General features: G+C 42.3%; 1 protein-coding gene across 1 annotated transcript; it reads left to right on the top strand.

Annotated features, from left to right (window-relative positions):
* DHRS3 (dehydrogenase/reductase 3) lies at positions 1-27858 on the top strand. The gene is made up of 6 exons (XM_066334330.1): positions 1-1053; positions 21681-21824; positions 22471-22590; positions 23295-23533; positions 24528-24653; positions 25798-27858. The coding sequence occupies exons 1-6, from the start codon at positions 781-783 to the stop codon at positions 25880-25882; spliced, it is 987 nt and encodes a 328-aa protein (XP_066190427.1). The 5' UTR covers positions 1-780; the 3' UTR covers positions 25883-27858.

The raw sequence follows: 27858 nt of genomic DNA on the forward strand, positions 1-27858 counted from the left end.
GTGAAATCGCCCCGACACTTGAACTGTCAATCAGGATTAATGGGGTATAAAGCCTCCCCAGCGCCGCGGCCCTGAGCGGCAGAGACGGCAATAGGCAGAAATGAGTAAGAGCCAGAGCTGAACTAGTGCACGGCGTAATTCCTGCTCTGTGATCAGACGCTCCAAGTGAAAAAACCGGGAGAGGGGGCAGAGAGAGGCAGTGACCAGCTCAACCTTTGAAACCGGCTCAGGACAGAACGTCTATAGATATTTATAGATGCTAAAACAAAAACAACAACCTCACTCTGAATAGAGCCTTTCTTAAAAAGAAGGTCCTGGTAATTCTGTCTTATTTAAGCAATTTCCTGAGTCTAAGAATAGAAATGAGCTGCCTGGAAGGCACTGCAGGCTGAAATTTGGAGACATAGGCTGCTTTATTTTATTTTTCTAAATATAAAAACCTTTCGTTTGGATACTGGATTTTTATGTGGGTCTTTGCAGCGGAGGGATGTATGGTTACTTTTCATTCTCGTCTTTTTTTCTTCTCTTTTAATTAAAAAAAAAAAAAAAAAAAAAAAAAAAAAAAAAGCTTTCCAGTTAAAAAGCAAGGAAGCTGTTCTACCTGCGTGTGACAATCCCAGAGGACACCGATCAAGAAACAGGGGAGTGACTTGATCTTCTGCACTACTTTACTCCTGCCCCAAATTTTTTCAGGGGGAGAGAAGGATTTTTCCAGTCCAAGAACCTCTTGCCCCCAAGTTTTGGAAGGGGGCTGAAGACTTGTCACCCATCTGGGGGTGCATGAAGGGTATTGCTTTTCTTTCTCTGTCACCTTGGTTCCGTGGAGGTTTGGAAGAGAACTTTGCCTGGGAGAAGAGGATGATCTGGAAGTGGCTGGGCGCCCTGCTGCTGTTCCCGGTGCAGATGGTGTATCTGGTGGTGAAAGCTGCCGTGTGCCTGGTGCTGCCGCCCAAGCTGCGAGACCTGTCCCGGGAGAACGTGCTGGTCACCGGCGGCGGCCGAGGCATCGGCCGGCACCTGGCCCGGGAATTCGCCAGGAGAGGAGTCAGGAAGGTGAGCAGGGAGGGGAGGGGGAGCACCCACCTGCTGCTCTGCCCGGGAGCCCTGTTCCCCCACCTCTAGGTGGGATTGCTGGCATCACCTGAAAAAGGTGAGAGAGGCTCTCATTTTGCAGAACTGATCATTACATCAATTGCATTTCCAGAAGTTGCCCCACTCCTCCTTCCCTGCATCCTTTCCCCATCCCATCCGTGAGAACGTGATGGTGAGAAAGGTCCCCCTCGTGAATCCCCCTCTGCTGACAAAGGAGAGGTGTTCTCCTCAGCCCAGGCTTCCTGTGGCAGGAGAAGGAGAGCTGAGCAATTCCTATGTGTGGAACCAGTGCTCACTTCCATTGCTGCTTCCTGGCACTGCTGGGCACGGGGATCCTGTACAGTGAGCCCTCATCTGTCAGGATCATATCCAGCCATATCACCCCAGGAGAGGGGCAGGTGGCTCTGGGTCAGTGGGGAGAAGTATTCCCTTTCACCTTAGTGAGTTTCCATTTGTGAAATTAATTTCTTGGGCTTCCTGGAGTCCCTTGTAATTCACTTCTGGACAGCCCAGGGCTGTTCCAGGAGAAGATGAATGAGAACCCAGCAAGAAGAGCACACCTTGAGTGGAAGCTGTGGGATTATTTGCACATTTTCTTTAGGAGAGAGGCTGGTGTGCACAGCAGCCCAGAAGTGCCATTGTAGCTGGTGGGTCTATTTGCTTGCTCAGGAACTGGTGGTTTACCTTGAAATATTGTGGGTTTGTAAGTACAGATACGTTCCCTACATGTGAATCAGTCAGGGATACAGAAACACACATCCCTTAAATGAGTCTTAGGATGGAAAGTTTCATCTCCCCTTTTATTGGTAATTAAGGGGAGGACTGGTGAAATTAGACAGCTGCACAAATACTTCTCTGTGTGAGAGGATGAATGAGAGTAAATAGAGAAGAAAGAAGAAGAAAAATACAGAATGAGAGGTTATTTAAAGAAAAAAATTTGGATTTAGTTCAGGATAGTGTTTTGTCACTTCCTTACACATGCATTACAGTTTTCTCTGTGTGGTACAGAGCTATTCTGGCATGTATCTCCGAGGTGTAAAATATGTCAGCATTGAACTTTGATGTTTGTCTGTGTTTGTGTTTAAACATCATGTTGAGATTTACACATTCTGGGAGTCAGAGCAAACAAGTTGACTGACCTTTGGACCCAAGAAATTTGCTGAAAGTGTATTTATATTATCTGTTGGAATACCACACTTCATTATTTATTTATTTAGAGAGGCTGGTTGCTATGCTAAGCTCTGGCATTAAAGTGCTACCATTTATACAGCACATTTAAGAGCTGTTTTGCTGCAGTTGAGCTGGGAGCTGAACAATGGCCTTGAGGAACCAGGGGCCAAAAGGAGACAGGGCTGTTTGAGAGAGAGCTGAGGATGGAATGACTGTAAATAGACACAGACTGTATTCTGTTTATATGTCCTGTCTACAAAATCTCTATGTATTGTACAAAGAAAGAATACATGAGAATAATTATTGGATACCTTTTTACTTGTCTCATATTATGATCTGAAGTGCTCTGTGTTTATAATTAGTGGTTAGAACTTTGGGGTGTTTTGCCTTTTGGGATGTTTTCATGTGTGTCATCAAGGTGTTCACATCTTTGCATTGACTCAGTTTGAATTAGATTTTCTTTTCAGTTATATCATGGTGGCCAGTCAGTCATACATGGCCCTCAGTAAGTTCTGAGCCCCCTGGTACTGGCATTCCCTGTCAGCCTGTGGTGAGAACACCAAAGTTGGCTTATTCTCCTTAGCAGTTTTAATGCCAATTTTACCTACATGTGGTAGTTTCCATTCCCTTTGTTCTGAGATTCCATTTCTTTCCTGCTTCAACCCTAAATTTGTAGATTTTATGCTATCACCATGTACCATGCACAACTTTCTGCTTGGCACTCCTCTTCAATTTTACACTTTGTCTTTGACAATAAAAAAGAAACGAAGAAGGCTTGCAGTGTCTAGCAAGTCATCATTTGATAAGGCTTGTGAAAATTGATTTGCTTTCTCTTTTTACACAGTTAGCTGTCTTACAATAATATGCAAAGTTTCAATTATTGATCATAAAAAATAAGAACAGATTCTGATTATCAGATAGTGTTATATCACCTTATTCCAAGTGTAGTAAAAGGCTCCCAGCAAAGGCGGGGAATTCTGGGGCCAAGCCCAGCGTGGCATGGAGGTGGTTGGCAGCAGTGCCAGGGGCTCAGGTTCTGGTGCAGGGTGTGCAGCCTGTCCTGACCAAGTGCTCCCAGTGCCTGTGCACACAGACATAGTGGCGGGGTTTTGGAGGTAGGCGGCGATATATAACCATATTTTTGAGATTAGAATCTTCAGGAAGATAAGTTAGTTGGGACTGTGAGGATATGAAACTTCTCTGGTAATTAGACTGGATGGGATTTCATCTTACACTCAGTTTCAGAGGCTGGTTTTGTTGCTCACAAGTGAGATGTACGGGAGCCATTTTCACGCAAGGTGGCAAATGTATTTCATAAGATTATGAATTGTCACATCTGCAAGTCGTCTACTGTAAAATTTGATCTTGCATTTAAAGGTATGAAGATGACAAGAAATAAATCCCCAAAGGGTTCATGCAAATGGAAATACAATGTCTTGTGCTTGACTGATGAGCATGGAGACTAAAATTCTCAATCTAATGGAATGGAAGTCTCTTGGGCATGCTCTTGTAAATCCATCCTGATTCCCATTCTTTACCCCCATTGCTCTGCCATTGTGCCCCAAATGCCGCTTAGATAGATAAATGTCTAGGAGACATTTCCTTCTCAACTGATGTTTCTTACAGTTGTTCATTGGCCTCTCCAAAGAAATGGCCAATAAGGGCACAAAGCAGTGCCAGTTCTATTTGCAGTTTCAGAAGTGTATGTTCTGTGTTTTTCAATTAAGACTGAGCAGTTTTTAGGCAATGAGAGACTTTAATCATCAGATCATTCCTGTTCAGGTGCACACTGAGAGGTCAAAGGATCCATACTCCATTTGTAATTTGAAGTAGTTGTCAAGAGCTACTTGGTCCTGGGAGGCACTGTGTATTGAAATGCTTCCTGGAGCACTTCTGGAAAAAGCCAAGAGCATGTAAATGAGCTGTATGCTGGGATGAAGTGGTTACAGATGATCCAGGACATGTTAGTGTTATTATGAGGGATGAACAGCACTGACTTTTCTCCGGAAGTGCTCAAGTGTTGTAATCCAACTTCCCAGAGATGTGTCCAGATTCATAAGTGCCGGCTGAGAAGCTACTTTGCTGTGGCTGAATTGCTGGAGAAATTAACTTTCTGCTTTCAGTCCCTTCTTGGCTGCTTGCAAAATTCAAAATCCTCACTGTTGCGTGCTTTAGCGCTTGAGAATTTGACTGTACCTTAGAAGTACTTGGTCAATGAAGCATCACTTCTGCCTCAGTCTCACACACTGGTAGCTCTGTCAAGGCTCATGGCTGTTGATATTCTGGTGAGCTAAAATGGCAGAGAATGTCTGTGTTAATGAAATGGGAGAAGGAGAGACTTTTATGAGTTTATGATTTAATGCCTATGAAATAAAAATCCACTTCCAAAGCCTAATGGTGTTTTGCAAAGACTGTACTGTATAATCCAGCTAATATTGGGAAGACTGGCCCCTTTGAACAGTATTTCTGGTGTTGGAGAACAGCCCTCTGCAGATGTGAGCAGTCAGGGGGTGTAGGGGCTGAATGGGTTCATTCACTGCTCAGTAGAATGGGAAACTGTGCCTGGTTTCCTCAAAGCTATTTGCTTTTCCTACAGAAGATTCATTATAGTGCCTTTGCCAGAAAGTTTTCAGCCCTGGTTTTGATGGTCTCTCGTGAAGAAGTTTCGATTCCTATGTCTTTTATATGTCTTGCTCTTTGTTAGGTTTTCTTTTAGAAAACCTTGATCTCTGAAAGTTTTCCTTGTCATTTAGTTTACCTTATTCACGGATTATCTAATTTGAGGTATGATTGAACAGGAAAGGGATGCTTGGTTCTTAGGCATTCTAAATGTCAACAAAACCTAATAAAAGTAACTGAAAAAGATGTTAATGATAGGACAGAAACAGATTCCCCAACTCTAGTATGTAATTTAGTATTCTTGTTTATCTGACAGTGACTTCAGAAGAGTTTCTAGGGCCTTTCCAGAAAAACCCAACAGAAACCCAACAGCCTTTGAAATCTCAACTGTTCTTTCCATTGGCATTTTCACGTTTTTCAAAGTCAGGCCTCAGTGTCTGCACTTTGGAAGATTTCTTGTCATTTGGTTGTGCTGTCCTCTTTCAGTTCAGTGATGGGATCGGAGAAGTTGAGGGAGGAAGTAGCACCAAGGAAGGGAGGGATGAGAGTTTTGTAAACCCACGCTGCTGCTGGAACCCGGAGTTCCCCTCAGTGTTTCACTTTCTCCAACAGAACTGAAAACCTCAGGGGAATTACAAGTGTTTGAAAGCCTTGTATAATTGGAGAGGTTTAGCTGAGTGAGATTTGAGGCTATTTTGTGTTTAGGCTGAGAGTATTGGAGAGAGATTGTATAAAAATATGGTATTGTGTCTTAGAGTTTAGCCTTGTGTTCTCAGTAATGGAAAATTTGAAGAAGTTCTGAGACGAGCTTATCAATGGCATGCTTCTCTAACACAAATTCCATCTGTAGGTCTATGAATATTTCACTTTGGTCTTTCTGGATCACATTGCCATATATATCACAGATTTCACAGAATAGTCTGAGCTGGAAGGGACCCACAAGGACTGAATCCAACTTTTAAGTGAATGGCCCCTATATTATTGTCCTGATTCATATGAATTAGTATATACCTTCTGAAAGCTTATTTATCACACACAGCAATGCTGTATGAACAAGGATTAGCTGCACTGTGAGTAGAGCTGGATGTTAAATTAACACTGATCTCCTGAAGTGAGGGCAAAAGAGACAGCCACTGCTGGTGTTTCAGAGCTGGGAACTTTTCTTGAGGGGCAGGACAAGAGCTATGAGTGTCTCCCATGGATTCAGTAAGAGTTCTTATTCCAGAATGCCTTAAAATATCAGTCACTCTCACACATTCATCTCTGGTTGCACTTCCAGAGCCTGTAGAAGAGTCTTACTAAGCTGCATTGGAGTATCTCTTGCCTGGCATCAAAGTCTTGGTGCACAGAAATGGAAATATGCCCCAGACTTATCCAGATGGGCTGTAGCATTCCAAAGCTAGAAACCTTTCTTTTGTAATGTACAAAGATGTATAATTCCTGACCATGCGCTGGGGAGTGGGGAAGGGATGAGATCCCTGCAGGAACCCCAGCAAACCCTTCTGCTTCTGTCAGTTTTAAAATCCACTCTGCTGGGCCAGTTGTCAAGGAGACACTTTTGTTCTGCAAGTAATAACTGATTTCTGACACATTCATTCCTTCTCAGCTCAGAACATGACTAGACCTGATCTGGCCATCCCAGAGAACATTAGTCCTGATAGAAGGAAAAGAGCCAGTTTAAAATGACACACTTTCAGAGCTGAGAGGACCTGGTTTTCCTCAGAATCTCATTAATCACCGTCTACTTGTTTTTAACAGGCATCATGACCCAACATAATGAAATAAGAAAGGCTTTAAAATTACGTTTATAAAAGAAATGGACACAGTTCTGATGTACATTACCTAGTGCAATATGCCAGAGTGGTGCACTGCACTTAATTTGGCCCGGTTTTAAAAGGCTCAGTGTAAAATTTACACACATATATATTTAGATTTCAGTGCTAAGAAACTGTTGCCAGGTGAGCATCTGTCCCCACTGTGAATGCTTTTCCTGCCCTGTGGTGGTACCACAATGACACACAGCCCATGTGTCTAATGGATTTCTGTGCAGTCATTTTGAAATGCAAAAAAAGTAAGTGACCATTTGGAAAAGGCAATCTGACATTGTGTGAAAAAGATAATGTATTCTAAAAGGAAAGTGCACATTTTCTGTGCTGTAGATATTTCAGTGTAATGAGAATATTTACCTGTAGTGCAAATATGAGGTTGTAAGTGATTAATCTTGCCTGTTTTGTGTGTTGTTGGAAAGAAACCACCATAGGAATGCAGCAGCTTCAGGGGTATGTTAAATGATGGTTACTTTAATCTTCCTTAAATTTAAGCACTTAATCTTACTGTGAACTATTAGAGCATGTCACAACTTATCAGCAACCAAAAGTACATGAGAGGAGCTGGGGAGTGAATGTTTTTCCATGTCATGCAAAATAATACATTAATTTGAAACTTTGGGTAAACTATGAGAACATAGATCTGACTGGGTCTCCAGAAAGGCTTTATTTCTCCAGAGATTACATCCTGACGGCAGCTTTATTTCATGGCTTCCTGTTGGCAGCTCTCTACTTTGTTGATTGGATTTAAGGATGGGCAGAAGAGCCCTTGTTTGGAGTCCCAGGCTGCGATGGCATGAAGCCTGTGCTGGGTGCTGGTGCCAAGGCCAGCATTTGGAATAACATGCTGAATAAGTGTCTCTGCCTGGCAGGCACCGCCAGAATTTATCCGCTCTCAGATCTTTGGTGTCTGTGAAGCAGCTTGGGCTGGAGCTGTTTTAACTTACAATTTGGAACATACCTGTCTTTTGTTGCTGGGTATGTTGTAAGGAGAATAAATAATGTTACCACTAAGCAGAACTTGCAGAGTTACAGTCTTGTCATCTCCCATCAAGAAACGGTGATGTCATGAGAAAATATTGTCCCAGGGAGACCATGCTGTGTTGGCACACCAAGATCCAGCACTTTTTAATATGCTCAAGGTCTGGCATCAAGGCAGTTAAATGAGGCTTCCCACTAAATAGAAGGACTGTGCCAATGCTGTAAAAAATCTTGAACTTTTACAGATGAGGTTATATATTAATGTCATTGCAGCGCCTCTAAAACTGACTTCACACCAAAAACTGTTTAGCATAAAGATACTAAATGTGCTCTGTAAGAACAACAGCAAAAGATGATGCTGGCCTCAGGGCTGGCAGGGATATAATAAATAAATGTGACAGTGGAGATAAAAACCAAAAAGCAACAATGAGTACCAACACAGAACTCTCTGCTGATTAAAGCCAGAGACTGCAGCACCACTTGTTTAACCAGTTTAAAGTTTTGGGGGAGGCATTACAGCAATGGAAGTTTTAAGGTGGGGTTTGAAATGCAGCACTAAAGAGTTTTGAAGAATGTTTAGAGAGGTGCAGGATATGCGGTAGAAAACAGGTTGTTTTAAAAATTAATGCTGTGGGAGGTAAAGGCTGCAGTAGAATGCCTGATGCTAAATGAAAGGTGATAGTACAGTGAAAGTGAATACTTTGAAAGTGAAAACAGAGGCTCAGATCTGGCAAACTGGAGGAAGAGGCAGTGAAATTGAAAATGAGCTGACCTGGTCCAAGCAGTAGATGAAATGTTTGATCTTGAGCAGGGGGTTGGACCACAGGACATCCAGAGGTCCAGAGTCTCAACCATAGTCTGATTCTCAGTCTTATTTGTGCCAAGAAGGAAAAAGGTGGATTTTCTGAACTTCAGGGCTGACAGGAAGGTTTTGGGCTATGATGTTTCACGCCACTTATCTGAAGTGATTCATCCCTATTTTATTTGCGTCGTTTCATCACCTACAGTGACTTGTAAAAGTGCTGCTCTGTATTTATGTTGCATTTATGTCATGGCTCTGGCACAGGCTAAGAAAAAGTCTCAGATTTGTAGAACTATTTCCATCTGAAGCACTGTAGGTAGTTTTTACTGCATTATAAAAGAATCAAACATGCTGTTGAGCTAATGTCTAATTTAATTAGCCAGGCACACCAATTTGCTTTAAGAGTGACCATAATCCATGCATACAATCTTAAGCATTTGATTAAAACATTTTAAAGGAATCAAAGATTTTATTATTCTTAAGGCTGCTGTGGAAAGCTGCTTTATTAGGGTGATACTATGCAGTGGATAGTAAAATTACAAAGGAGGAACTTAGAACACTCTGAATAGACTCTGAATTCCATTTCTCAAGGAGATCAGCAACATTCAAAGTCGGCATATCAAGAACTTCCAGGGCAAAGACCAGGAACTTGGTCTGACAGTAACCTAAGAGGAATGAAAGTATTATAGCAATTAAAAAAAAAAATATGACAAATAGATGAGAATGATGAAGTTCACAGAAGTAGCTGGTTAATTAATTCTACAAGAGTGATGGGGAGAAGAAAAAAAGGTAACAATTCCCTTGATTTCCTTCCCATAAAATTGGACAAGGGTCTAGAAATTTGGTATCTTTCCTTCTGGGCAGTTTGAAAATGTCAGGTAATGGTTATTGAGTATTTAAGTATTGAGTATTAATTTGAGTATTTGTTTTAAAAATCTCTTACAAATGCTAGTTTGTTTTTAGTGTTCATTTTCACTTTGATCCCTGTCCCAAATTGAAGACACAAATCTAACACAATTGCTAATTCAAGGTTTTCTGCAGGAAAGGGAGACTGAAAAGAAAAACTCTTCAAGACGGAGAACTACAGCCTCAGAGCTGACCACCGAGAGAGAACAAGCTCTGGCATTTTTAAACCCATGCTTATCTGGAATATAAAACAGAAATTATTAGATATTTTTTTAGCTGGGCCCAGACTCTGTTCTTCAAAGCATCCTGTCAACATCCTAAAGAGTCAAACAAGTCAGACCCAGGCGCTGCCAGATCCATTGGCTGATAACACTGACGCCAGGAGAAAAGGGTCAAATACATGTTGTTTGACCTTTATCCCAGTGGGGATTAAATTGATTCTAATTAATAGACTTGGGAATAGATGGGTACCTTGGCAGAGTTTGTAATTAATTTAAATTGTTCATCCCATTAGCTTAGCCGTAAACTATGCATAATTACGATGGGATTTTGTGGACAGCCACCCTTATGTTGCCACCTTCTTAATTACAATTTATTGACTGCACTGCTGCAGAGCTTATTTGTTTTGGTTAGCATAGGGATTTCTGTTGTCTCAACACTGCCTGAGCAAATGTGTCATTGCTCCATTTATGGCAATAAAATCGTGTTTGAAAGCACAAATGCTGAATCAGTTGTGCTTTAGGTGTGTCCCTGTGAGGTAAACCTGGCTCTCAGTGTGTAATCGGTGACAATTAACCATCATAAAATTATACATATTTTGAGGTGGTATAAAAATGATGCGTGGAAAGACTCTGTTTGTGATTATCCTGTAGTATGACACAGTTTTAGCTACAGATTAGAAAGACCCTTTATAAAGGTGGGTGGTAGTTGGTGTGACCTGGCTAATAATATATTTCTTCCCTTATCTCAGTGAAAAGGCCATTTAAAATAGATGCAAGTGAAGCTCAAACTTGACTTCTCATTCAGTCATCTTCCCTTTTCTTGGGCAGCACAGGTGTATCCATGGGTACTGTTTGTCATTTTGGTAGATCCTCTTTCCCAGTAAGTCCTGGACTAGAACCCTGCTGTTGAAACTTCTGTGAGTGCTGGCCTGTATCAGAAAATCAAACCTCAGGCACTGAAGATCTTCCTTCAGTGTTTCTTAGAAGCTGCACTAAGGAGCAGATATCTCCTTTATGACCAGGTCTATGTTTTAAAGACAGGAGTCACCACTCAACCAACCATGATCTTTTATGTACTTATAACTGGGTTTTTTTCTATTTGCCCTTTGAATCACCCAAGATTTTCTTTGTGTCTGAAGATCTGACAAACTTGCACCATTTTACCTGAAAGCAGAAATTCTTAGGTAAACTTTTTTACTGGACCTCAAGAAAAAACTCAGATATACCCAGCCTAAATTATGGGAGTGAAGAGTGCTGCTGTAAAGGCACTGAGCAGTTTGTCTTTCCATGCTCTTCAACAGAATGGATCAGCAATAACAATGGGCAGCCAGATATTTTGTACATGAACATTAAATTAGTATTTGTCTTCAATCTGTCATTTCAGTCTCCTTGCTGGCAGTAAACACAGACAGCGTGTCTCTGATCAGCACTTCCCTGGGCGAAGCTTGGTGGAGAGGGAATGGAAAATCCTGACATCCCCTTTCAGCAGCTCGGTTTGATGTTGACTACAACCTCAAATTCCCTGTTCCCAACTCCTAAAAAACCTTCCCTGTGAGGAGAAACTCAGCCTTAAGGAGACTAGGTCATGCTTCCAAGTGGCATATTAAAGACATCCAGCTGGTACAAGTGCTTCTTTCCCAAATGATAACAGTTCAGGGCTGGCTCTGGCAGCAGTGAGCTGATCAGGAATTATGTCAGAGTATTTCCAAGGCCCTTGGGAAATGCAGGAGTCTTGCCTCGCTGAACCGAGCTGTTTGATTTTGGGTTTGGGATGTGCTGGTTGTGCAATGCTGTAGCTTTCTGCTTCTTGTTACTGGTTTGTAATCCAGGCCCCTAAGAGACCAGTCTGTGCTGTGTGGAAGTAGGTTTGTCTCTTCAAAAGCAAAGCCTTTAGCCATCAAAAGGGGTTCCAGGGTCTGTTTCCCTGGATGATGATGTGCAACTGTGGCAGATTGTTCTGTGACACCTTTTCTGATGAAAGGAGGGGGATGTGTGTGCGCACACATGTGTGGGAAAAGGATCTGGCACTTTGCATGTCCTTCAGAGCCAGAGTTCAGCAGTGGGTCAGCCAGCTCCTCCTGACATCACTGCACTTGTTTACAGCTCTCACTGAGCTTTCCTGATGCCTTTGACCACTGACACTGTCTCATCTTAGTCCAGCATTTGTGCAAAACCAGAGATTTAGAAGAGCATCTAACAACTTTAAAGGGATTTTAGCTTCTCTTCCTCACTGACCTGAAAGGGACAATAAGAGATAGAAAATTCTTAACCACTGAAAATAAATTAAGTTTATAAAATAAATAAAGTTATAAACTGCACATTTTCAGGTTGTTGTTGAAATTGTAAATGCACTAAATAAAGAGAATGCTGGTTGTCATCTGAAAAAAGATCCATCTCAGAGGGAGTTGATATATTTGGGATGAAGTTAGAAGGGTTTCTTTAGCCACTGGAATCAATAAAAACAGTTAAAACACTCCTGGTTTGCATTTGAGTCTCAGATTTAGGCCAAGTGGAGTTATTTGTTTCAGGATCCATGTTTCTAAGTGAAATCCCAACAATGACAATCCATCCCAGATCCCCCAGGGCTGCACGTGGGGATTGCTGTCCTTCAGGCCATTGCTTCAGTTGGGTTTGTCACTTATATTTCAGTGGAAGCAAAAAGTGAATTTGAGTCAACCAAAAATAGGCCTGTTTTTTTAGGGCTAAATTTCACACACTTTTCTTGGAGCAGTTTCCAGATCCCCAATGCTCTGAAGCTGCTGGCAGGGAGGGAACCCTTCAGGCAAAGAGCTGTGCTTGTGACTACCTTAGAACACACTGAGAATTATTGTGCCTCAATAGTCTATTGCTGCCCCTCAGCAATTACTGACCAGGTTACTTTATACAGTTTATTTTATTGGAAAGTCAGGTTTGTCTTGTGCTCTGTGATAACTTAATTGATTTTATGTTCAAATTGAAGTGAATTAACTTTCTTTTTGCATTGCAGTGGCCTGAAAAGCATGCAGTCACATCCAAAGGATGGTAACTTCCAGGCAGCTGCAAGTTAGGAGTATGCAAAAGCTGGATTTGTGACTGCCTGACCAGCCCCTCTTGTTTAAATAACTACCATTGTGGTAGAATCTGAATTTGAATTGCTTTGATCATTTCTGGGTAAAATAAACGTGTATATAGCTTTTGTTTCTCATTTAGATATCATTTTATTTAACCAGAGCTGTGCTGTTTTTTGCATTTTTTGAAAGTGAGGTAGCTACTTTATCGTAACAGTGTATTGAAAATTATTTATAATCAGTGAAAGACTCTTTTTAAGCCATGCTGTACCCCTGGGGGGGGTGGGGTCATGCTCTGGGAGTTTACAGTCCTCTGATTCCCATTCTCCTTCTTCGACTTAATAGACTGAGAGAGTTAAATATGTCCTGAAAACTGCCATTTGTACAACTCATGAATAGATTTTAGAGATTCTGCCCTGTTGCATAGCAACAGCCACCATTAAAAAATAACATTTTGAAAAGCACATGAAAAGATAGGCAACCAGTTAAGCATTTCAATATTGAAGCTTTCTTCTAAGCAGTGCTCTTTATTTCTTTGACTAAAATTCTTGCAAGAAAGGCACCTTTTGACAGCTTTTATATGGTTTGAAAATGGTAGCAGTTCTCTTTTTCTGGAGGCAGAGAAAGGCTTGTAGGGGAGCTTGTCTGGAGCAGTTGCTGGTGTTCAGTTTATACACAAATTTCAGGCAGGCTATTTTAACTCAAATACTTCTCCAGTAGCCTCCCAGAAGAAGTTATTTTTTTTCAGTCAAGAGCTGCATCCTATTATGTACATGGATGATCTGGAGCATATTTTAGCCCTTTCTGGAGGGCAGTTTATAATGACAGCATTGGAAACATTATTCACCCTTAGGTTTCCATGGCTCTTTTTGTTGCAAACCTTCTCCCAGCTTAACAAATTTAAACCCTTCCCTAGTTTTTTTCTTTTCAGTGATGTATAGCATCTAATTGATAAATCTGTATACTTTTTTATTTTTATAGAGCTTGTAGAGAATTTTTTATGTATTCCCCAAAATAAGTGAAGTGCTGGCGAATTGCTCATCATGATTTAGCTTAGAGCAAAACCGAAGGTGTTCAGAATTAAAGCTGACAATTCTTTAAACTGGTAATGCAGCATAACTAATGCTTTTATAAGCTGTGCAGGGTCTAGCCTAGGAGTCAGTGCTGTCCCTGGGGGATGCAGTGGCCAGCCCTCTCCACTGGAAGTTAAAACCCCCCAGCATTTCAAGGTTAGGATGCTCTGCCACAGAATTCATCTCAGAAATAGAAACACAAACTCTGCACGAGAATCCACTTCAACTGGCACCCAGGGCTCTTTAATTCTGCTTTTACATGCATTTATATTGCCAGTTTTTTCCACTTTGTTAGTTAAGAAGTAGCAGACTTTTCAGTTAGTTGTTGGTTGAAGAGAGCCCAGTCAGGTGAAATAATACTGTATTGGGGCCACTTTTGAATTGCACATGTCCTTTTCTCCTAACATTACCTTGTAATCTAACTTTTGGATTTTTTTAGCTTTCCAAGAACAGTTGCTGTTCAGTGTAGACATAACTTTGCCTTGTAGTAAATGTTTAACTCTCTCACATGAACATTTAACATGCCACAGGTTTTTTACCTGCAGGGTTATATGCAATAAGTCAAAATAATAATGCAGCCTTTTGGAAGAAAAACGTGCACACAGCTAACCTTCAGCAATGCTGAAATGTCCTGTCGGACCATCGTAGAAATTTTCCCCTTTGAAATGTTATTCGCTGACTTTCTATCCCTTTGTCTTGTCTGGTGAGCTTGCAGGACAAAAGGCCTTTCTGCACCTGCATATTTACCCTCCCCACAATTTCCTGAGATCTCCTTGGACATTTTTATAGGAATCAGGATTATAGGGATGCCATGCCAAGCAAACGGAGGCGGCAGCAGCACACTAGTTATTTTTGCAGGGTGGAGTATTATATTTCTATTGGTGGATGTCTCCAAAGCCTTACCTCAAATACAGAACTATTCTAACCCCTCTCCCCACCCCCAGATCCGCCACTTCTTCCTGCTTTGCAGCCAGAGAATTTTACTGCGGGATATTTCTTTGTGTGCTTTGGATCCCTGGAGCAGCGGCCGCTTCTCACACGTGGTGTGGCAAGACATTCACCATTAAAAGTCTGTCCTTTTTTTTTTCCCCCCTTCGCAGATGCTTCCAGGGACCTTCCAGGGTGGCAGCTTGTGGCCACTTGGTGCTTTTTGTTGGAACGTGCACTCGGTTTGACCCTGTCGCAGCGTTAATGGGATTGTAAAGGCTGACTCCTGCCTGACCTCTCCTTGCAAACAACCCTCACCCTTCCCCTTCCTCCGCTGCTCTCAGCAGAGCTGGGAAGAGTTGCTCCCAAGGCAGTCTGGAGTCGCAGTTCGTGCTGCAGACGAAAGCAATTGGAAAAAATACACTGGGGAAAAAGAAAAAAAAAAGTCAGCATGGGGCCACCTGTCCTTACATAGTCCTGACTCGGAGAACAGTGGGCATTTGTTCCCCTCTTTTGGGGGAGCTGGTCTGAAATGCCTGTGTGCACACAGAAAATCACACGTTTTATTGCCAAGGAAAGCCTCTCTTGAACAGCAGGCAGGTGTTGACGTACTCCTCTGTGATTTTTTAGATGCTGTTTGGTTTCTTTCAGAGGGGAAAAAGATGACTCGGATACAAGTGGAACTGAGTGTCGTTTAGGTGAATAATGTTAATCCCATTGAGTGCTAAGTCAACATATAAACTAATAAAAGTTCTGACTCTTAGACTAAAAGGATTGGAATTCACCCTTTTAGTCTCCTTCTGAAGTCTCTTTGGCCTTAACTTTTAATCTCATTACTATATGTTACTCCTGGACTTAAAGCAGTTTATAATAAAGTCTGTGGTTTCTGTTTACCAGGGTGGCAGGATTAAATTTAAATTCAATTCTTACAGGCTTTACAACTGCTAAATAGTAATCTAGAAAAGCTAGTGTGTAAAATAGAGGCACAGGCTTACTCACTTGATTCTCCACGTTAACATGCGACCTTTCTCATCCCTGTCCCTTACAGCTTTGATATTTGCTGTGGGAACTGAGAGAAATTCGCCACTGGCTTGTTTTGTTTGCTTACCTTTACACAAGTGTCACTAACGGGCTGGGTTAAGTATTTTGACCTACTTCAGGCATCACAAGATTCTTTTTTTTTTTTTTTTTTTCTTTTCTAAAGCGAAGATTGGCTTTTCACACTGCAGGGCCACACCTTTCCCTCTTCCAGTAATCAGCCTTTAGCTGCCTCTCGCATGGAGAACTCCTGAAAGAACTTGTCTGCCTTTGCCTGGGGCCAAGAGAGGGGAAGGGGTGGAGGAGAAAACCCTTCTGCCATTGACAGGCAAAAGACGTGGAGCTTTTGAGGCTGTGGGATTTAGCTTCCCTTTCTCACGATATGCAAAACTCTGCCAGGATTATGGGACACACTGGAATGCATTTTTTCGGAGGACAGACTGTGAGTTAGTACTACCAGGCTTTGTAAATATAGGGGGATAAGACTGGCATACTTCAGTGGATTATCTACACTTTGTACTTCCTAAAAGTATGCAGGAACTGAGTGTTGGGCGCAGAAAGGCTTTCTGTGTTTGAACAAAGGTCTGTGCAATTACAGATACCAGCTCACACAGAGCAACTTTTGTTCCACTGGACTAGGAAAGAGGTTGAAAGGGGGAATGAAATGTGTTGACCTACCAACTACTTCCTTCCTATCTCTGCTGATCTGGGGCTGGGAGTTGTGGTTGATTTGTGGAGGCAGCAATAATGAGATCAGGCAGGAAGGGCATTCGCGTCTCTCTGCAACACTTTAATCTTTCAGTGTTTTCAGATTATATCAGAGAATTGCTTCATGAATCGTAAAATGGAGAAACTTTCAGAATGGAAGTTATATCTGCTAATCACAACCCACCTTGTGCTGTAGAAGACCGAGAGTGAACAGTTCTTTACTCAAATACAACGCAGATAACCCAAGGGGAGTGTCTAGATATAACAGATGTTTGGTGTCAGAAGTGCAGTTGTGGCAGGACACGTTTCCAGTACTGCTCCAGCTCACTGGAGGCAGAAATTCTAGCACAGGGGGGTTGCTGAAGGTACAGTGCCAAAATAATTGACAATGTAAAAGGGCAACATTCCTTTGCTGTTCTTGTACTGTGCTAGCAATAAAATCAGACTGAACAAGGTAACTGGCCTTGTAAGTGATGTAAAGTTAGCTCTGAGCTTGTGTCCTGCACTAGTAATATCCTTCAGTCTCTGGAAGCATTGATCATGTGTTTATATTGTGGTTGATAGCAGCTTCAGTCTAGACCAGTTTATTTAAATTAGTGGCTTTATCTGATTTTGCGGTGGTCAGAGGCATAACTCTTTTTTGAAGAGTTATGGTGAAAGTCAGGCTTTGGCCCTGCTGTCAGGGCTTTTGGCACGACGCCGGTGCAGGTCTCTGTTGGACAGCCGAGCCTTGGTCCAGGAGCAGCAAACCCTTCCCCTCTGATCCCCTCCGACCTCGGGGCAGGCCTCATTAGCAGATTAAATCCAGAGTTAAACGAGTCCTCTGGGAGCAGAGGATGCAGCGCCTGCCCCTCCAGCTGAAAGGATTTTCCTAAGGTCAGATAAGGAGTTCTGTGACTCCAGATCAACAGATAAGGTTTGTTTTGCGAAATTCCATGAGAAGTCCTGGGAAAATCTGCCCCGAGTGTGATGTCACAGCCCTTGCCTACTTTGAAGTTCACCAAGGGGAGGAGGGTATGTAGAGTTCCTCCCTTGTCATAAATCTCTTCTTGCCTGTGTCCAGTGGCAGGCTCCTGCCCTGCTGCCTGCAGTGTCAGGGATGCCTTTCCCATCCTACCTGCCTCCCTGGCCGCTGCCAGCCCGGGGTCACGCCGAGGTGAGCGCGGGCAGGAAGCCTTGGAGCGGGATTATCCACCTCCCCGGGCTCCTGCCCTCGCCAATTTTCTGGTCAGTAACTCTGTGAAAGGAGAGCGTGTCTGCTGCAGCAGGGACGGGCAGGCAGAGGAGGATCGCGAGAGATGAAGGGGGAGAAGAAATAAGGGCTGGATTCTTTCCAGGATGGAAAACTGTCTGTCCAAGAATTTCTCCAAAATGCAAATTAAATGTTTCTCTGTCCACCACTAAGTTACAGTGAATGGGTGGCTGTGCAGCATCCTGATGGGCTGGGAAATCATGAACATGATGCCTCTCCTTATCCCTTCGCATTTTCCTCTGTCCAGACAGGAACTTGTGTCTGTTGGAGTCATTCTCAGCTTCCATTTGGGACACACTTATTGCCAGTTTAGACTTACACTTAGAAAGGAAAGAGGAGACAGACCAGACTCTGAGGCCCATGTCTAAATTTGAAAAATCATGCTCCCTAATAAAATGGACCATTTCGGAAGGCACAGGTCTGGACTCCTCATGAATGCAGTCCTTAAATCCCAGCTGGGGCAGGATGAAGTGAAGTGATGCCTTTCTTGATGTTTACTGGGCAGAAAATACTATTCCTGTATCCCAAGGGTTGCATCCCAAGGGAAGTGAAGAGCCAAGTGTCTGGGTAACTGGGGTTCACGGGGCAGCGTCAAACAGCCCCAGGCCCACAGTGGCTCATCAGGTCAGCAGAGAGCAGAAGGGTTTATTTCAGCAGCAGTGAGAACATGGATGAGCCTCCCTAATGGCACATTTTGCAGAAGAGGATGAATGCATGAGGGCAGAGAACTGAGGAGTTTGTGGAAAATCTCGGGAGGCAGTAGGAGAGTAAGGACCTAGAAAACATCAGGAACATCAGAAAACTGCCGTATTGCCTGTGCAGCAAGACTGAACCAAGCCCTCCCTAAAGATGTTCAGGAGCAACAGAAGCCTCAACTGTGAGACAAATGCAGCAACTCCAGACTTGTCTTGCTGTAAAATCTGATGTCCTGGGAGGCTGGGGGGAAGCCTGTGCCAATTCAGTCTGGCCAGATGTAAGAGAGAAATTGAAAGTCTCATATGATCTCATAGGAGCAGTCAAGCTTGAATTTGGACCAAAAGCACATTGTATTGAGTTCTGAGTTTTATCCATCTGTAAAAAGTAGCAGAAATAATGGCAGGAGCCCTCACTTCCCACTGGGCCATCAGGGACCTCTCACAAAAGAATGGTCTTTTATTTACTGCCTTTCTCTTATACAGGCTAAAGCCTTCACCTGAGTGTGGACAGTATCACAGACACGAAAACTTCTCATGGAAAGAAGTCAGTGCTGAAGTTAAGGTTGTCAGCAGGATAAGCAACAAATTCTGTCTTCTCCAGATGGCCCAGATTTTAATGGGGTCACCTTGCAAAACTTGCCTATAGGATATTAAAGATCCCAACAAAACTATTGGGGCATAAAAAAATATTACATCCAAGAGTTGCATCACAGACAGATGTTCCTTTGACAGGTTGTCCTTTGCTTAACTATTCTTCCATGTTTATTTCCTGACATTCAGTGCATCAGTGGCAGCTCCTGGGAATAGGAGGCTGTATGGATGTTTGAAACAGATTGAAGTGAAGAGTGAGGGATCTACCTTTTATTTAGCAATAGCAGTGGAGTATTAGATATGTGAGGGCAGTTTCCTGCCTTACACTCTTCTTGTCTGACACCTTATTTCTCTTTTTCTCCTCTTCTGTCCTACCTTCAACACGTCACTTAATATTTTAGTGTGTGCATTGGCTAATCCAACCCTGCAAAGAGGGTGAAGTTCACCCAGATTTAAAAAAAACAAACAAAAAAAATTGGGCAACAAACTTGATGTTTGCAGTTGACATTTTGTGGTGTTTTTTTTTTCCTCCCCTTTCCACAGAGGTTTTTCCTCCCCTTTCCATGTGGGTTGTGAAAGGGAGAGCAAGTGTGCATGTGCTCACAGCTGAACAGTATTTTGTAAATACTTCCTGAGAGCTTGTGAAATTTCTCACATGTTCTTGATTTCCCTTCAAGTCTGCAGTGTACACATGAAAAATATTCCTCGGTCTAGCCCTGGAATCAGAAGTGAGTAAATAGCCATCAGTTTTACAAGCTTTGAGGAGATGCCAAGCCCTGATGGCCAAGGGTGATATACTGGGACTTTGGAAGCCAGGCCATGCACAAGCTGCAATTTCAGCCATATGCTTTCTTACAGTTTTTAAGTGTGATCACAGCTTTTTTCTTTGAAAATTACTTCCCCTGAGATAAGATTTCCCATGAAATGGCTCTGGCATATTTATACACGCTCTGAAGTTTCTGGTTAACCAGATTCGTTAGTGCTTTGGAGAATTTGAGGATATAAATCTTATCAGTCTGGGTGTGTTTGTGTTCACAGATGTGCCAATGACATGGAAATGGGATTAATTGTAAATGTAACTCATTTAGGAAATGGTTGAGGATTTGAGTACTTCGGCATTTTAGCCTTGCTCAGGTACACTGAAGAGCTCTTTGACCCTGCCAGAGATTAGTTTTAGTACCAGTTATGAGATAAGCTTAACTAGTCCTTAAAAATAAGAATGGTAAAGCTCCCTGCCAGAGATTTGTTGTGGGCTAATACTGCACACATAATTTTTTTGTTTATCTTGCTCTTATTAAGTTATTTGCAGGGATTGAGCTTTAAGCAGTGATGCAATTCAGACCTTTTTCTTTCTGTTCTTTCAGCTTTTGGAAAACTCAAAGGTTCTTTAATCTTTGAAGTTTAAGTGACTTATTTTTAACCATTAAAAATCAATATACTGGTCAGATTTATAGAGAATCAATACACAGTAGTGTGAGAAGGAACTATAATCCTGGATCATACATGCATGGAAGTAGCAGGATAGTTTTGCATTTTCAATGTAGCAGCGATTTCTTCTTTCTTTTTTGGATCTTGCTTTTAGAGTCACAAAGCAGTCAGCTGATTGTAGTAACATGCTCCATTCAGTAATTTATTTTTTGCAGAATGACAGTGACTCACCATTTATAGCATGATGAGTGCTGAGAAGACTTAGTTGAAGAGCAAAAACAATAGATCAATTCATTCATAGATGTCTTAGGTAACAGAGATGAAATTATCTTCCTTCCAGTAGCCTTAAAAGAAACAGAAAACAAGGTTGTGTACTGAGAAAAAATATGATGGTTAAATCTGTTTAGCTGCAGATTGATGTTTGAAGGACAGTGGTGGAAGCCCCATTTCAAACTTGATATTTTTGCCTCACTAGAAAGAATTGTATTGGACAAAGCCCCATGATGAAAGTTAATGAACCTGGTGACTTTTCAAGTTATTTCTATTTCTGACCTCACTGGTGGTGTAGAAGTGCAGATAGAGTTGGCTGGTTACGTCTCATTGTAAACCAAATCCATGCTCCGTTATTGGAATGTTTGTTCCGTGAATATTCAGGATTTTCTTTGTACAAAAAGCAGTGTTTAATTTTTACTGTGTTAAAAGGGAGTGGCAAGTGAAATCCTGCATATGGGAGCTGCAAAATAAATTAATGCTTGAAATTTGTCACTTTAGAAGTCTGTAGTAGGATGAACAGTTGTTTGGAATGCACCTGAGACACCAGCCTGCAGTCAGCATTGCAAGTAACTACTGGGCTGAAAAAGTACATTTTACAGCAGAGCAGATTTTGTTTCCAAACATAAGAAGTAGAGAACACACCAGATATTCAGGAAGGTCTGTGGTTTTAGGGTAAACTTGTCATTCTGTGCATGTGGATAGCAATAACAGGGAGAGATTTGAAATGACATGATACAGAAAAATTCCCAAATGTTCCATAAACTGGTCGTGTTAGGCCTAAAATCTGATTTTTTTTGTTTTAGTTTGTGTTGCTTGTAAAGGATCTGTAAACAGAGGATCAGCAATGGGACACAGGTCCCACTTGATACTCCCCATGTAACAGAAAGTCATTGCTTGTCTTAAGTGAAGCAAAACAACAGCCCTGGCAGTGAAAACACACCAAAGATTTCCATCGAAGTCAGAAGCATGTTTTAATTATTTTAGATATGAAACAGAAGCAATTTGACTCTAACAAAAGCTTCTTGCTGCAGATCATCCTGTGGGGTCGGACTGAGAAGTGCCTGAAGGAGACCACGGAGGAGATCAGGATGATGGGGACAGAGTGCCACTACTTCATCTGCGATGTGGGCAATCGGGAGGAGGTCTACCGGCAAGCCAAGGCCGTGCGGGAAAAGGTCTGGGAGAACTCTCCTTGGGAAGGGGCTGGGGGGACTCACTCTGAAGAAAAGGAGGCTCAGGAGGCACCTTCTGGCTCTGCACAGCTCTGACAGGAGGGTGCAGTCAGGCTCTGCTCCCAGGGAACAAGGGACAGGATAAGAGGAAACAGCCTCAAGCTGCACCGAGGGAGGTTTAGATTGGATATTAGTGAGAACATTTTCATGGAAAGGCTTGTGAAGCATCAGAACAGGCTGCCCAGGGCAGTAGTGGAGGCACCATTCCTGGAAGTCTTCAAAAACCACGTGGATGTGGCTCCTGGGGGCATGAGTTAGTGCTGAACACAGTGGTGGAGCTGGGTTTGTGGTTGGACTTGATGATCTCAAAGGTTTTTTCCAACCTTAATAATTCTGTGATTCTGTGATTCTGTATTTGATGAGAAAAAAGATACATTGGGAAAAAAGAAGGGTGACCATGCAGATAAGATTGTACAACATGAATCCCAATGTGAGGTGATCCAAAGGATTACCAGGTCCATAGGCAAGAATGTCAAAATCTGTGAAAATAATGGTGTCTTTGGGCACTAATGGGTATTCAGCTCTAATGGAAATGGCTGATTTGTGAGGAGACAATAATTTGTCACAAATAATTTGCTTTGTGTTGCAGGTGGGTGACATCACCATCCTGGTGAACAATGCTGCTGTGGTCCATGGGAAGAGCCTGATGGACAGCGACGATGATGCACTGCTCAAATCCCAGCACATTAACACCCTGGGACAGTTCTGGGTGAGATAAGCTCTTGTGTCCCATGTAGCCAGGCTTGGGAAGGAGAGTGACAGATTACAGCCAATAGGTCTTTCTAAGAGATGTTTGGTATAACCAGTCTGTCTTGAGAACAAGAGAGAAAAAACAATGTGGGGGGCAAAGGCCAGAGGAAAGAGATCAAAAATATTTTTTTTTCAGTAGTACTCAGTATTTGATGCTCTTTATTCCCATTCTGTGATTTTTTGATGCCTTTGTCAAAGCATGAGCTCCCAGAGGAGTTTCCTGTATGATGATGTGAAGGGAACATCAGAGGAATGTGGGACTACAGGGAAGGGAGCTGTGAAACTCAGTCCATTTAGAATTAGACAATAGAAATGAAAAAAGGCTTCTTATGATTTCATCACTTAGTTGAGGACTTTATCCCATGAAAGTCCTTAAGCATGGAAGGCACTCTGTTCATGTCCCTTATCTGGGGGTACGGCTTATATATGTGCTAGGAAAGACACTTGTGTTTCTGCACAAGCTTTGCCCACTTAGACTCTCAGAAAATGACAGAGAAACAAGGTCCTCTGCCACTCCTTTCCTGACATAATGGACAGGACACTTGGACTTGTTGTGTCTGTGTGACTTTTTTCAATCAATGCTGTTTTTGTTGTATCACTGCTGAGCAAATCTTTTTTTTTTTTTTTCTTTTCTTTTCTTCTTTTAACTTTCTTCTTCTTCAGACCACCAAAGCTTTCCTGCCAAGGATGCTGGAGTTGCAGAATGGGCACATTGTTTGCCTGAACTCTGTCCTGGCCTTGTCAGCCATCCCTGGTGCCATTGACTATTGCACCTCCAAAGCCTCATCCTTTGCTTTCATGGAGAGCCTGACCCTGGGGCTGCTGGACTGTCCTGGAGTGAATGCCACCACAGTCCTGCCCTTCCACACCAGCACAGAGATGTTCCAGGGCATGAGAATCAGGTCAGTCCAGGGGAACTAGAATAAAGCATCTCATTTTAAATGAATCATCAGAATACACTCCTAATTAATGCTTCATTTAGTTAAGAGAATTTGATGTCTCATTTGGCTGCCTGGGAACAGAGGGTCACTTCAGGCCACCTGGGACTCATCAGGCTGCTTCCCTCAGTGTGCTGGGATATTCCTGCAGCCTGTGACTGCTGCAGAGGGAACTGGAAGCTGGTTTTCCCTGCATGTGTTCAAGCCATACCAGAGAGGGTGGGGAAGCAAACTGCAATCGAGGTCATGCAAAAGGACCAGTCTGCAAATTACTTGAGAATTAACAGTACAAGTTCCTTCTTTACTGGAATACTTAATCCTTTCCCAGTGAAAGGAATGGCAGCCACTTCCTGAAGTGAGACTATCAGTACCTCCTTTTTACCCCTGTCCAATAGAACAAGTAATGGCTGTCCAAATTAATCTTTTACAATGGGAAAAATAACCTGTTAATACAGACTGTACTCTCTTAGTCAAGAAAATCTGCAGTGTCAAGCTAGTGCAGGAGCTGGGAAAAGCCTTATGTTTGGTATTAAAAGCAACAGAGGAAAATATTTGTCTTTCACCTGTCAAAGATTTGAATCAAGCAAAGTGGAACAGAGAGTGAAAGGAAAAACACCATCACTGAAAAGACAGCATTTGGTATTGGTTTGCATTGAAATTAAGAAAAACCCTGAATCAGGGCTCTGGTTACTCTCTGCCACTTCACCCTGAGGGCACCAACATGTACATCCTTAACTGTTTAGCAAACCCAGTGGTGCTGGTGGGACCTGGGCTTTCTGCTTTTGGCTTTTTGGCTGGAAGTGGAATTTTCTGCCTCTTAGAGCCATAGCCAGTCCTGGGCACGTTTGAAGGCCAGTAACCAGCAATAACCTAGAGTAATAGGACTTGGACAGTGAAACCTTAAAGAAAGGAGCTTGGTTCACATGTAACTATTTTATTGTTGATTTTCTTTTTTCAGATTCCCTAGTCTTTTTCCTCCTCTCAAGCCAGAGACAGTGGCCAGGAGGACGGTAGAAGCTGTTCAGATGAATCAAGCCTTCCTGCTCCTTCCATGGACAATGCATGTTCTTGTTATCCTAAAAAGGTGAGTATTTCCTTTGCCCAGCAATAGCCTGACCATGTAGGGAGGCTGGATCTGTGTCTGCTTCCTGAGGCAAAGCTCAGGCTGACCAGAGCTGCTCTCTCATCTCTTCCATTGAGAGACAGTCATGGAAGCAAAAGGGAGACACTTCCTGAGATTCCCTTTGGAGATGTTTTTTTCTTTGAATAACCCCTTATGAAACCAGTTTCATTCCCAAAACTTGGATTCCTGAGGTGTAAACTGAATTTTTGTCTAGGGGATTTCATAATAATTAACTGACACAGGTAGTTGATTTGGATTTATTAAGTCACTTGCCGGACTCCGGGCTTTTTATTGTGCAGGATTTCTGAACCATAAGGCCTGGGCATCCCACCTCCATTTAGAGAGCATTGCCTATGTTACATCAGTGAAACTATTAAATCAATATTTTTGTGTATGATCAGGACTGAAATTTTAAGGTCCCTAAGGAAAAAATTGTAAGTTCACATCCTGGAACAACCACTGAGAAAGGACATTCACTGTTTTGTTTCCATGACAGTTTACACTAAAGCCTTTGGAAAAGCTGCTGCAGTCAGGAAGTGAAACAAGGCAATGAGACTTCTGTGGAAAATAATTTCAGTATTGCATTTCAAACAAGAAATAATAGTTCACAGTAAATGCTTTGCTTTGAATATAAAATCTGGGGTAAAAGTTCCCAGAAATTCTGTTGACAAGAAAAAGGGCTGTTCCATTTCATTGTAAGAGTTAATAGCTGTTAGGAAATCAGATCTCTATCCATACCTTAGGTTAAGGAGGTCACATGCCTTGGACAATCAGATGGCAGGTTAACCAGAGAATTCAGGTTAAATTTGTGTATATCATAGTACAGTATTTGGAAGAAATAAAACGTAATGGTATCTTCCAAGTTACAGCTTTTACAGACTTTTTGGATAAATATTTCTGTAGAGAAAGAGTGACTGGATGGAACTGTCTCCCTGTAGGCCTCCTCACAGCAGGAAACTGATGCCGGTTTTGTCTGTGTCTCTCACTAGCTGATTTTTGAGCATTTGTATATTTATATACGTAAATGCATATTTACATATGTCTCATTAGAACAGATTGAGGAGTTTGTCTCTTCTCTTTCATTTTCTTTCTGCTTCTACTTCAGCATTCTCCCTCAGGCTGCACTTGAAGAAATCCACAAGTTTTCTGGGAGCTACACCTGCATGAACACTTTTAAAGGACGAACATAGAGCTGAGGGCACAAGGACTGTTCTGCAGTGAACCCAGCACAAGCATGAAAATCCTACAGGACTGTGAATCAGCAAGTCTTGGCTTTCAGCCTGTTCATGTGACTTGTGCTGCTCTGAGGCAACACATTTCTTGCAGGTCATATCCATAGTAACATGACCTTTGCACAGGATTGAGTGAGTGGACTATGGACCCTTGGAAAGAAAAACAGAACGTGTAAAATGGTTCTATGGTGTTTAATTCTTTAGAGTTCAACTGTTAAATCTACTCATAGTTTTAAGATGTGATTTTTGTTTCTTAAGTGTCTGTGGGCTGTCTCAGTGGACAGGCAGCACATCCCATCCCAAACAGGCTTTGTGCCCTCTCTCCAGAGGAACTGCCACTGGTTTCATTTCAGCTTTTTGAATGGGGAACTTCAAAATTACTTACAAGAACTAAAAGATACGGACATTTAATGGACGCTTCCTTCTCTTTCTTCACTTTCCATCCCATGATGAAGCTGTCCCCAGCACACACTGGGGAAGGAGCAAACCATGAAGCAATGTTTTCTTTGCTAAAGGCCACCCAGGACTTCTCTTTCTGGGCCCAAAAAAGCTGTTGTATTTCCCCTGTGGAGGCTGGTCAGGAAGGCTCAGGCAGCAGAGCTGAGAGTTTAAGTAGTGGAAGATTCTTTCTGTCACTGAACTCATATGTGAAATTGTCATTCTGATTTTTTTTTTGTTCATTTATGATAAAATACAAATATATTTTTAGCATTAATCCCAAAATGCCACACATGAAGGCAGCAGCACACTGGGGATGAACTAAATCTAGATCTAAAACTAGAGCCTGCTTGTACAAACATATATTCACTGACCTAATCCATGGAGAGGAAAATCCATTGTATCAATCTGCACAGTGAAGTGGAATAATGCTCTAAGAGGCAGTATCATGCTCATGAGATGGGAAATTTGGGAGCACATTTAGCAAAGACCTGATTTAATGCATTTTTAATTCATCTGAGAATAAACCCACTGTGCTTTAGGGACATTGAATCAGGCACTGATCAGCCAAAAGTGATAAATTGGACTGAGGTGCCAGAAGCAGCTAGACATTATTTATTTTTGTAATGAAATATTTTCTTTGACAGCCTAGGAAGGGCGATGCTGCATTCCTGTGCAAAAAGCAGTGAGCAGCACATTGGAGCACTACTAACAGAGGAATTCATGTAATTGCAATACAGGAAGTAGCAAGTCTAACTGGAGACACCTGAATGAAGTGCCTCAAGGATGGATGTGTGGTAAAAGGAGTGAATTTAGAGCTCCTGACTCGAATTTCAGGCTTTTCCATAGATGTCCTGTGTGGCTTGGAGCAAAATGCATCATCTGAAAGAACACCCTGACCTGCAAAGCAGATATTTCTAGTGTTTCCCTACCTCAAAATTGCAAGTCTGACTACCTAAATGTCAAAAGCTCAGCAAATTCAAATGCAATGTGTTACAGAAAGGGAAAGCAGTATTTGTTCATAGATCAAGAGGTTCTGTACAAAAATTTAGATGAGGAAAAACCCCATATGCCAAAACATGTCCTCTCCTAAAAGACATCTGAGGAAAAGCTGTGAGCTTTGTTTAAAATATCCCTTTGGTTTTTTCCATGTTGAATGGAGACCTGCTGCTGAGGTGCAAAGGTGTGAATGTTAAAATCAGGTCTGACCTTACTGCAGAGCACTGGATTTCTCCCTTCTGGAGCTCTCCAAAAGGAAGGTGCTGCCAGAAGTGCCACTGGTGAAGTCCCTCTGCCTGGCTGAGTGTTTGGAGGGGCTCTCCTGCCTCAGTCAGTGCAGAACTGTAACCTGGAGCACTGTGACACCTCTGAACATGTTTCTTAAAGTGCAGTTTTCCTTGGAATTCCTGGGATGTCTGAGGCTCTCTGGAGAGGAGGAAAAGAAACATCAATCTCTGTGATTTTGAGGCTCGCCCTAATAAATGCTTCCAGCTTTA

This window comes from Sylvia atricapilla, chromosome 22, assembly GCF_009819655.1.
Source record: "Sylvia atricapilla isolate bSylAtr1 chromosome 22, bSylAtr1.pri, whole genome shotgun sequence".
Taxonomy (NCBI): Eukaryota; Metazoa; Chordata; class Aves; order Passeriformes; family Sylviidae; genus Sylvia; species Sylvia atricapilla.

What these genes read in the sequence shown, in the direction of transcription:
- DHRS3 (XM_066334330.1), top strand. Translation starts at nt 781, where the DNA reads ATGAAGGGTATTGCTTTTCTTTCTCTGTCACCTTGGTTCCGTGGAGGT. An exon ending in CCAAGGCCGTGCGGGAAAAG is followed by an intron (nt 21,825 to 22,470) that starts GTCTGGGAGAAC and finishes TTTGTGTTGCAG; the next exon opens with GTGGGTGACATCACCATCCT. An exon ending in TTCCAGGGCATGAGAATCAG is followed by an intron (nt 23,534 to 24,527) that starts GTCAGTCCAGGG and finishes TTCTTTTTTCAG; the next exon opens with ATTCCCTAGTCTTTTTCCTC.